Genomic DNA, 12,064 nt, shown 5'->3' with positions numbered 1-12,064 from the left:
TGGTAAATCTATTCAGTGTAGCTGACCCTTGCACCTTATAAAGCTCCTGCACACGGCCAAAATGAATATTCCCGTTGGCTGATTATTAAATCCTATATGAACTTCTATTTTGAATGGAACAAGAACACCTTCATACTCCTGAACATGGTACTTAATTTATGTACAATAATTAGAACAAAATTTTTAGAAATGGTTCGCAAGTAGAATATTGAAAAAGTTCAATTAACCTCTAGTGCTATAACAAATTTTGATGAAAATTTATAACTTTTTTAACCACAAGTTTGCAGTGCAACAGCAAGACCTTTTTTTTAAACAAAAAGTGAGCAACTGATATCATTAAAGATGTCCTTTTTTCCCCCTGCATAATTAACCTATTGGAATCAGTTGTCCAGCCAGTAAGAAAGGCACTTTCATTGCACTACAAATATATTTTGACATTATCTGTCAAGATGTTTCAAAACCAATTTTGTTCAATATTTATTGGTTCCAGCTTTCTATTGAGGTATATGCTGCAATAGAAGGAAAAATCCACAAATATTTGGATAATAGCAGTGACTGTTTTCTCACATTTATATTCACCTACAATACCAACCATTTTGACCTTGTTAAACAATATATCAACCAATCAATCACTCAAATTAACATTACAAAAAGCTTAGATGTCAGTGCTGTCCAATTACTATAGAACGAAGTGCACATAACGTAGTTCACAATCACAGTCAGGAGTTGTTAATAAATTGAAAAACATTAATTCACATATACTCAAAATGTTACCAATTCATTAAATACAATTATCAAAAGATAGATGGGAATCAGCATGAATGTACTGTAACAGTTTGTAAGGAATTCACAAGTGTAGAAACTATACAGGGAAACCCACTATACAGGGAAACCCACGATACCTCTTCACTAAGTGCACAGCAGAAGTACAAAATTTAAATTATATTCTAACATGAAAGGGAAAAAGCAATTTCCCCGAGGTACAGACAAAATAGTATTAAACAAATGAAATTAACATCAATTTATGTATAATTAATAAATTACAAAATAATTGACAGAATATAAGTACACCCACAGTAATTGTGAGAGAACTGCATCCAGTCATTACAGGCTTTAGGGAACAACACAGAACTGCAGAGAACTGCACATCACATCAAAATAATGTCTCCTGGCTTCCTTTCATAGAATTCTGTAAAATGGAACTGTACAAAGTTTTCACATTGTAACTCGCAAAATATACAACCTACAGCAAAATACATCCCACAGTAAAAGGTGTCCCAAGACATCCTTGCAATAGATTCTCTAAAATGAAACTATACAAAGTTTTCGGATTGTAACTTGCAAAATATACAACCTACAGTGAAATACATCCCACAAGGTTTTTGTTTTATTTTTCAAATGAACTTTAGATTTAAATCAATCTTAAAAAAAACATGTCAATTTTGCTTTCAATGCATTTACACAGGCACCATACTAGTCATCAGGATTCAATTTTACCTGAACACTGGGGAGACAAAAGATGGTGTTTGACTGCAATAGAGGCATAAACCCAATCTGATATAACACCTCTCCCGTGCTCTTATCGCCATTAGACCTGCTGCCACCACTCCAGTCCTGAATCAAATTCCCATATGCTGCTCAGCACCTTCTGTAACCCGCTTCTTATCCACAGGTAAAAAGCCTCCTTAAATCCATCTCTGCAGTTCTCCAAAGTAAACATTTAGTAGCACCTTAAACTCATATTGCACTTGGAAAGAAAGACGATATCGATGCTGCCATTTTTACTTAGTGGTCAGTCACTGAATATGATTAAACATATGTGGTCGTGTTCTGTTTGCTCCTTCAATTAGGAAACGTGAAGTAGAGCAGACCTAAATTTAACTCTGCAAATATAGTGGTTCCTCATTATGGACCAGAGGTGGTCCAATATGCTGTTTCACATTCAGGGGCACGACGGTAGATGGCCTATATCTCCGGCCCTGCTTAGTAGTGGAGAAATGTCTTCCCCAGAAATATAACACCAATAGGAGAGAGAACAACTTTACTTATGTTAATTCTGTTGCAAAATCAGGTTTTCCAGTTCATCTGCAGAGCGGAGTAAAAAAGCTGCTGACTCTCGATATCCTGCTACAAGCTGTCGTACTGCAGTTATTTCAGTGGGACTTAGCTGAGCCGGTGGAGTTTTGGAATTGTTAATGTTGGAGGATCCGGAGTGTGATGCAAGTGACTTCTTCACACTGAGATCCGCTGGCCCTTTGAAGAAAAATAAAACATTATTCCAGATCTGGATGCAGCTCTACATTTCTCCTTAATCCAAAGTAAATCTAATATTTTTACTTTCATATATTTAACGAGGTCTAATCAAAAATAAAAATCCATGGGATCCAAGGGAAAGCATCAAATTAGATTCAAAACCTGTTCACTGGTAGGATACAAAGAGAAATAATGAAAAAAAAGGTGACTTGTGACTGGAGGACTTCTAGCAGTAGAATGAGACAGAACTCAATCCCTTGCTGATTGGTGGCATGTATTAAAGTTTTAGGCCTAAATACAGGAGGTATTATAAAGAAAACTGCAAATTACAGATAACATGGTCATTAAGTTAGAATGCTTTAGGTTACAGGAAGTTCAAGATGGTTTGTTCATTTGGGGGGAAATGGTAAAATGGTATCAAATCTGGGGAAATGTAACAAGGCCAGTAAACAATAAATGATAGAATATCAATTGGTGTGGGAGATTTTAAGAACCTTTGAGTGTAGAAATCCTTAAATGTTAGAGTTAGATCAATTAGAAACATAGAAAATAGGTGCAGGAGTAGGCCATTCGGCTCTTCGAGCCTGCACCGCCATTCAGTATGATCATGGCTGATCATCCAACTCAGAACCCTGTACCTGCCTTCTCTCCACACCCCCGATCCCTTTAGCCACAAGGGCCATATCTAACTCCCTCTTAAATATAGCCAATGAACTGGCCTCAACTGTTTCCTGTGGCAGAGAATTCCACAGATTCACCACTCTCTGTGTGAAGAAGTTTTTCCTCATCTCGGTCCTAAAAGGCTTCCCCTTTATCCTCAAACTGTGACCCTTTGTTTCCTAATTAGATGCTTAAAAGATTTTCAGAAACCTTTCCTTTATCCATTAAGGCCACAAGCTGATTACTGTGTAAGGAAAGATATGTTGGCACCGGAGAGGATGCAGAGGGTGTTTGAGGATATTGACAAGACTAGAAAATGTTAGCTGTGAGGCAAGAGTGAATAAAATAGGTTTGTTTTCTTTGGAACAGAAGAGGATGAGGATATTGATATTGGTTCATTATTGTCACATATACCAAGATACAGTGAAAAGCTTGCCTTGCACACTGTTTATAAAGATGAAATCTTTACACAGTGCATTGAGCTAGAAAGAGGTAAAACATAACACTGCAGAATAAAGTATAAAAGCTACTGGAAAAGTGCAGTGTAGGTAAACAATAAAGTGCCTGGTCATAACAGGGGTAAATTAGCTGGATAAAATCATAAGGACCCAGATAGCAAAACTGGCAGGACTTATTTTCTCTGGCAGAGGGTTCAAAAACCAAAGAGTATATATTTATAATGATTGCTACGTGGATTTTAAGGTAGAAGAGGAAGTTTTTTCAACTATGAGGGGATGGCAAGCATAGGGAATTTAACAGTTGGAAGAATTCTTGCTTTGAGGGAATCAACAGTTAGGACTAATTAGACCCTGGGAGCATCAACATCAAGCTTGGTGGAGGTTACAGCAGCTGGATGGATGGATGGATGCTGCTCAAAACTGGGAGAACCTTCAACAAGGTAGATAGATGGACTTCTTGTGATGATTTGGGACAATGGGGATGGCTGGGTGATCTATCTGGCTCAGAGGGACACTACCTGTCAGGGGTATTGATGACTTGGGGATGAAGTAAGGGTTGTAAGTCGGACCGTGAGGCAGTGGGAGTATTTAAAAGAGAGCAGATTAACGGAGCCGGAGACAGAGTAGGAAGGCTTTGGCTCCTGAGGCTTCAGCGAGCAGAGGCTGAGGAATAACTTCAATCCAAATGTGGTAAGGCCAGGTAAGTTCCTTTAATAAATCTAATTACCTTAGGAGTAGGTAATGGAGGCAGCAGTTAGGGCAGTTGAGTGCTCTGTTTGCAGGATGTGGGAAGTTAGGGCGAGCACAATCGTCCCTGATGACTACACCTGCGAAAGGTGCATCCAGTTAGGGAGCTGGAGCTGGATCTGGATGAACTTTGGATCATTCCGGAGGCAGAGGCAGAAATAGAGAGGAGTTACAGGGAGATAGTCACCCCTAAGGGTTAGGAGACAGGTAGCTAGGTGACTGTCAGAAGAGGGAAGGGGAATAGACAGAATGAGTAGAGCACCCCTGTGGCCGTTCCCACCAATAATAAGTACATTGTTTTGGATACTGTTGATGTGGGCGACCCACCTGGGACAAGTTGCAGTGGTTGCGTCTCTGGCACCGAGATGGAACCCTCAACTCAGAAGGGAAGGAGGGAAAAGAGGAGAGCAGTAGTGACAGGGGATTCGATAGTTAATGTGACGAGAATACACATAGATTAAGATATTAGCTGTCCTGTGCTGGCACCAGTGGGATCAGCAGTTGGTCTGCCACCTGTCCTCAGGAGAAAGAGAGATAAGGAAAACAATGGAGCAGTATTTGGAGATGTTAATGAAGGGACGGGAGAGTTTAACGGAAGGGGAGCTGTCAAGATTGGCTCCCCCTTTGAACCCTGAACTGTTTGAAGTGATAGACAGGCGATACCCCAGCAGGGGGATAAAAAGGGACAGGTTCGCTAATGCAAGACACACACGACACCCTGAGGTAACGAGACCCTGGAAGCGGTGTGTCTCCCACAAGTCGGTGGGAAGTTTTGGACGGCTGCTCGCGGGATCAAGCCATAGACGCTCAGGGTGGAAAGGCACGATCGGCGGGAACCTGGTGTGTGTCCACCCTTGCCTGGGTGCCAGGTTCACCGCAGAGAAACGATTGTATCTGGAAACGGAGGAGTCACGGTCGGTGACCTCAGAAGACATCACAAAGGGCTCGCCCGAAAGCTGACTGCAAAGAATATCGAAGGTCTGTGTGGAAGCCGTTTGCATATTCATTCGTTTTGCTCTCTCTCTCCCTCCCCCCACTGTCCATCTCCCACGGCAGTGATTATGGTGAACTGAACTGAACTGAACTCAATTGAACTGAAGTTTGCGCCACTTTGAAACTGGTCATTTACCCCCAGACAACGATAGAGCTTGATTGATCCTGTTATCCTAATTCTGTGTACATGTGTGTTTATCATTGCTGAACTGTTGCCTTTATTATCCTTTTGATTAGAGTACTGTGTTGCTTGTTTCTTTAATAAAACTTTCTTAGTTCTAGTAATCCAGACTCCAACTGAGTGATCCATTTCTGCTGGTTTGGCAACCCAGTTACGGGGTACGTAACATTAGGAAGACAGATAAAAGGTTCTGTGGAAGAGATCGAGAATCCCGGATGGTCTGTTGCCTCCATGGTGATAAGGTCCGTGATATGTCGGATCGAGTTCTCAGTATTCTCAAGAGGGAGGGTGAGCAGCCGGATGTCGTGGTCCATGTAGGGACCAATAACGTGGGTAGGAAGAGTGAGGAGGTCCTGAAAGGAGAGTTTAGGGAGATAGGACCTCCAGGATAGTAATCTCAGGATTGCTACCAGTGCCACGTACAGGCGGGTTTAGAAATAGTAAGATAGCGCAGATCAACACGTGGTTGAAGACATGGTGCAGGAGGGAGGGCTTCAGATTTATAGGTAATTGGGCAGTTTTCCAGGGAAGGTGGGACCTGTTCCGGCGGGACAGTTTACATCTGAACTGGAGGGGGACAAATATTCTTGCAGGTAGATTTGCTGTAGAGGCTCCGGTGGATTTAAACTAGATACAAGAGGGGAGGGGAACCAGATTGTAGGAACAGATGTAGAAGAAGGAAGAAAAAAATAGTAAAGTTGTTTGCACCGTTAGTGGTAAACAAGAGAGCAAGAGGTGGAAAATTTCTTAAATGCATTTATTTTAATGCTAGGAGCATTATAAGAAAGGTGGAGGAGCTTAAAGCATGGATTGATACCTGGAAGTATGATGTGGTAGCTATTAGTGAAACATGGTTACAGGAGGGGTGTGATTGGCAACTAAATATTCCTGGATTTCATTGCTTCAGGTGTGATAGAATGGGAGGGACAAGAGGGGGAGGTGTTGCATTGCTTGTCAGAGAAAATATTACAGTGGTGCTCTGGCAGGATAGATTAGAGGGCTCGTCTAGGGAAGCTATTTGGGTGGAATTAAGGAATGGGAAAGGTGTACTAACACTTAATGGGGTGTATTATAGACCACCAAATGGGGAGCGAGAATTGAAGGAGCAGATTTATAAGGAGATGGCAGATATTTGTAGTAAGCACATGGTTGTGATTGTGGGAGATTTTAATATTCCACACATAGACTGGGAAGCCCATACTGTAAAGGGGCTGGATGGTTTGGAGTTTGTAAAATGTGTGCAGGATCGTTTTTTGCAGCAATACATAGAGGTACCAACTAGAGAAGGGGCAGTGTTGGATCTCCTGTTAGGGAATGAGATGGGTCAGGTGATGGAGGTTTGTGTTGGAGAGCACTTCGGGTCCAGTGATCACAATGCCATTAGTTTCAATATAATTATAGAGAAGGATAGATCTGGACCCAGGGTTGAGATTTCTGTTTGGAGAAAGGCTAACTTTGAGGAGATACGAAAGGATTTAGGAGTGGATTGGGACAATTCGTTTTATGGGAAGAATGTAATAAAGAAATAGAGGTCATTTGAAGGTGAAATTTTGAGGGTACAGAATCTTTATGTTCCTGTTAGGATGAAAGGAAAGGTTAAAAGCTTGAGAGAGCCATGGTTTTCAAGGGATATTGGAAACTTGGTTCAGAAAAATAGAGATATCTACAATAAATATAGTCAGCATGGAGAATATGAGGTGCTCGAGGAATATAAAGAATGTAAAAAAAATCTTAAAGAAATTAGAAAAGCTTAAAAAAAAGATATGAGGTTGCTTTGGCAAGGAAGGTGAAAATAAATCCCAAGGGTTTCTTCTGTTATATTAATAGCAAAAGGACAGTGAGGGATAAAATTGGTCCCTTATGAGAATCAGAATGGACAGCTATGTGTGGACCCAAAAGAGATGGGGGAGATTCTGAACAATTTCTTTTCTTCAGTATTCACGAAGGAGAAGGATATTGAATTGGGTAAGATACGATAAAGAGGTAGGGAAGTTATGGAAACTATGATAATTAAAGAAGTAGTACTGGAGCGTTTAAGGAATATAAAAGTGGATAAGTCTCTGGGTCCTGACAGGATATTCCCTAGGAACTTGAAGGAAGTTAGTGTGGAAATAGCAGGGGCTCTGATAGAAATATTTCAAATGTCATTAGAAACGGGCATGGTGCCGGAGGATTGGCGTATTGCTCATGTTGTTCCATTGTTTAAAAAGGGTTCTTAGAGTAAACCTAGCAATTACCGGCCTGTGAGTTTGACGTCAGTGGTGGGTAAACTGATAGAAAGTATTCTTAGGGATGGTATATATAATTATCTGAATAGACAGGGACTGATTAGGAACAACCAACATGGATTTGTGCATGGAAGGTCATGTTTGACAAATCTACTGAATTTTTTGAAGAGGTTACTAGGAAAGCGGTGCATGTTGTCTATATGGAATTCAGTAAGGCCTTTGACAAGGTCCCACACAGAAGGTTGGCTAGGAAGGTTCAATCGTTAGGTATTAATATTGAAGTAGTAAAATGGATTCAGCAGTGGCTGGATGGGAGATGCCAGAAAGTGGTGGTGGAAAACTGTTTGTCAAATTGGAGGACGGTATCTAGCGGTGTGCCTCAGAGATCTGTACTGGGTCCAATGTTATTTGTCATATACATTAATGATCTGGATGATGGGGTGGTAAATTGGATGAGTAAGTATGCAGATGATACTAAGATAGGTGGAGTTGTGGATAATAAAGTAGGTTTTCAAAGCTTGCAGAGAGATTTAGGCCAGTTAGAAGAGTGGGCTGAAAGATGGCAGATGGAGTTTAATGCTGATAAATGTGAGGTGTTACATTTTGGTAGGACTAATCAAAATAGGACATACATGGTAAATGGTAGGGCATTGAAGAATGCAGTAGAACAGAGGGATCTAGGAATAATGGTGCATAGTTCCCTGAAGGTGGAATCTCCTGTGGATAGGTGAAGAAAGCTTTCGGTATGCTGGCCTTTATAAAACAGAACATTAAGTATAGGAGTTGGGATGTAATGTTGAAATTGTACAAGGCCAAATTTGGAGTATTGTGTGCAGTTTTGGTCACCGAATTATAGGAAAGATGTCAACAAAATAGAGAGAGTACAGAGAAGATTTACTAGAATGTTGCCTGGGTTTCATCTCCTAAGTTACAGAGAAAGGTTGAACAAGTTGGGTCTTTATTCTTTGGAGCGTAGAAGGTTGAGTGGGGACTTGATAGAGGTATTTAAAATTATGAGGGGGATAGATAGAGTTGACGTGGATAGGCTTTTTCCATTGAGAGTGGGGGAGATGCAAACAAGAGGACATGAGTTGAGAGTTAAAGGGCAAAGGTTTAGGGGTAACATGAGGGGGAACTTCTTTACTCAGAGAGTGTTAGCTGTGTGGAACGAGCTTCCAGCAGAAGTGGTTGAGGCAGGTTTGATGTTGTTTAAAGTTAAATTGGACAGCTATATGGACAGGAAAGGAATGGAGTGTTATGGGGTGAGTGCAGTTCGGTGGGACTAGGTGACAGTAAGAGTTTGACACGGACTAGAAGGGCCAAGATGGCCTGTTTCAGTTCTGTAATTGTTATATGCTTATATGGTATATCAGAGGCTTAGTAGTGAGTTTGTGATTGGGAGTCAATTTCAATTAAGCTTAGATCTGATTATAAATGACTTGGCTTCTATGGGACTGTCTACCAGCGTGGAGTTAATGAAATGTAGTTCTTCTGGGAATGGCTCTTAATATAAAAACAGATGAAAACACTAGGCTCCTCAAATCCAGCATTATTGAATATGACCGTGGCTGAGCAAATGTGATCTAGTAGTGTCTCAGTGATCACCGACTGGGATCTGACTCCTAATGCTGTCTGTAAGTTTGTACATTCTCCCCATGACTGCATGGTTTTCCTCTGGGTCTTCCAGTTTCCTCCAACGTTCCAAAGATGTACAGTTACGATTAGTAAATTGTGAGCCTGCTATACTGGTGCCAGAACTGTGTCAACATTTGCAAGCTGCCCCAGCATAATCCCTGGACGGTGCTGGTGGTCACTGACGCTAAAATAAAGCATTTCAATCTGTTTTGATGTTTCATCATGCATCTGACAAATAAGCTAATCTTTATCTTTATGATCCACTCTCATCTGACTTGTTCCAGGAGGAATAATATAGGCAAAATTCAACATAGAAGATCATAGTGGAGTGAAACCTGACTGGATGTGTTTGGTTGAGTTTCCAGTCCTGTGTACAGCATGACAAAAAGCATCCCAGCTACCATTCTGTCACTTTCCAATCCCCACTGGATCTGATCTGAAAAAGACAGCATACTGTGATGCAACGTCCAAGTCAGTAAATTTATTCTGGCACCCTGGCCTCCACTGTTGAAATAACATGCCAAAAATATTACATCTTTGTGCATCTAATCTGAAATGTGACATTACAAATTCTTCCGAGCAATCTTTTGTGTATTTGCATTTGAAAGATGTACATTTCAGTAATGTACAAATATCTAATTGATAGCTAATGCAGGGGTGTTTGAAGCTCTTCAGAGACAGCCACATAGTATGGAAACACTTTCTTTGGCCCAACCCATCCATACCAACTCTGTTGCCCAGTGAGATAGCCCCATTTGCCCATAGCCCTCTAAACCACTCCTATCAATGTACTTAGCTCAATGGCTTTTAAATGTTACCACCTAAACCATCATTTCTGGCAGTTCATGCCATTTTGGACTTAGCATCCCCTCCTTGGGGGGAAAAAGACTGTCCTTTCACCCTACCTGTGTTCATTATGATCCTACATACCTCTCACCCTTCAAACTCCTACATTCCAGGGAATAGTGTCTGTCCTTGTAACCCAGGCCCCCAAAATCCTGCTAAATCTTTTCTGCATTCTTTCTAGTTTAATAGTATCTTTCCTCCAAGTGCAGCCTCTGCGAGGTGATTATAAATGCAATGTAAGTCCCCAGCTCCTACACACAATCCCCTGATTAGAGAAGTCTAGCATGCTCGACACCATCTTCACTGCCTTATACACATATGACACCGCTTTCAGTGAACTCTACTCCATAACACTCCCCAGGGACCTACTATTCGCAGCAGAAGTGCCACCCTAGTCTGATCTCCTAAAAAGTAATTCCTCCCATTTATCTGGATTGAAGGCCATTTTCCAACCATCGGCCCACATACATAGCTAATCAAGATTCCCCTGTAGTTTTCATGATCTTTTATACCATCCACAACACCACCTCTTTTAATATTATCCACAAACTTACTAACTATGCCTTGTATCCTTGCTTCGGGTATGATTTATGTTTGCTAAAAGATAAATAATAGTACCTACCAGTGTTAGTACCATCACTTGACAAGGAAGGTGGATTTTGCTTCCCACTGCCCAGCCCTGTGTAACCATGATAATAGCCTGTATTTCCATTGGTGTACATCAGTTCTTGAGAATAAGAAACTGTTGGAGCAGTGTAATTAACCTGGGAAGATTCTCTTGTCCACTGCTTCCCAACTGCAACAGGTTCATCCTGCAAAAGTGCAAGAATTATTTTTTTATTAAGATCTGAAGATGAAAGGAATATTTGTATTAATAATGAAAATAGAAACAACAAAGCTTTAGTTGTTTTCCTGTCAGTAAAAGATTTAAAGTTGCACACTGTTATATTAGTGAATAAAATGTACTTTTTTAAAAATAATGGCAACACTGTGCTTAAAATTTGCCTAGAAGTATTATAAACTTTTTGGTTGCAGAGTTCCTCTCAATCTGACACACATTTCTGCTTAGTGCCTATGTGGTGTCCTTGAATCAGAATGGAAAATTACATTAAGTCATGCAGGGTCAAAATTAGGAAGCACAAAGCAGGAAATTTAAATTACATTTAAAACCCATAGAGCAATCAAAATAAATATTGGGAAATGTATTTAAGAGGCAAACAGAAAATTAGTTACTTTGTTCTTAAAGATCTTGAACCTACATTTTGTGCTGGCAAGTCTCATAAAAATTATCTTTTATGCTTGGGATGTTCAACAATAATCATCTCAAATATATCAATATTAATTTTTTCATCTGATTTTACAATGTCCCTAGTGGGTACATATTGCAAATCCTTTTCATTGCAGTGATTTTAATCTATTTTCAATAACTGCAACATTGAAAGCTGTAGAAAAGAAAAGAAGACTTTGATTTCCATGCTTAATAACAGATAGGTAATAATATCGGCAGCTGAAAGCTTCATTGTTTTACTATACGTCCTCTCAATTAATTTTCCTAAATTTCCAGATAATTATAGAGCAAAACATGTTTTATGCTTAATGAAAATTTTTTATACATGCCAACATAACAACTGATGCCAAGTCGATTATCTGATGCTTTGCACTGTCAAGTGTTATTATTTTGAATGCTTGAAAATACTTAAAATTTAAGAGCAGAAGTAGGCCATTTGACCCATTGAGCCTGCTCCGCCACTCAATCATGGACTGATCCATTTCTTCCAGTCATCTCCACTTCCCTGCTTTCACCCCATAACCTTTGATGCCCTGGCTAATCAAGAACCTATCTATCTCTGCCTTAGATACAATGACTTGGCCTCCACAGCCACTTGTGGCAACAAATTCCACAGATTTACCACCCTTTGACTAAAGTAGTTTCTCCGCATCTCAGTTCTAAAAGGACGTCCTTTAATCCTGAAGTCTTGCCCTCTTGTCCTAGAATCCCCTACCATGGGAAATAACTTTGCCATATCTAATCTGTTCAGGCCTTTTAACACTCAGAATGTTTC

General features: G+C 40.3%; 1 protein-coding gene across 4 annotated transcripts in view; it reads right to left on the bottom strand.

Moving 5' to 3' along the window:
* Window positions 1-567: 567 nt before the first annotated feature.
* Window positions 568-12,064, bottom strand: part of LOC140198123 (nucleolar protein 4-like) — a 322,379-nt gene continuing 310,882 nt past the window's right edge. For all 4 annotated transcript variants that reach the window (XM_072259187.1, XM_072259335.1, XM_072259109.1 and 1 more), the window contains 2 exons: window positions 10,624-10,813; window positions 568-2,253 (listed from right to left, as the gene is read on the bottom strand). In XM_072259187.1, coding sequence (XP_072115288.1) covers window positions 2,051-2,253; window positions 10,624-10,813 — 393 coding nt within the window. In that variant the 3' untranslated portion in view covers window positions 568-2,050. The remainder of the gene's footprint in view (window positions 2,254-10,623; window positions 10,814-12,064) is intronic.

Source organism: Mobula birostris, chromosome 1 (assembly GCF_030028105.1).
Source record: "Mobula birostris isolate sMobBir1 chromosome 1, sMobBir1.hap1, whole genome shotgun sequence".
NCBI lineage: Eukaryota > Metazoa > Chordata > Chondrichthyes > Myliobatiformes > Myliobatidae > Mobula > Mobula birostris.
This window is presented reverse-complemented; position numbering and strand designations above follow the sequence as displayed.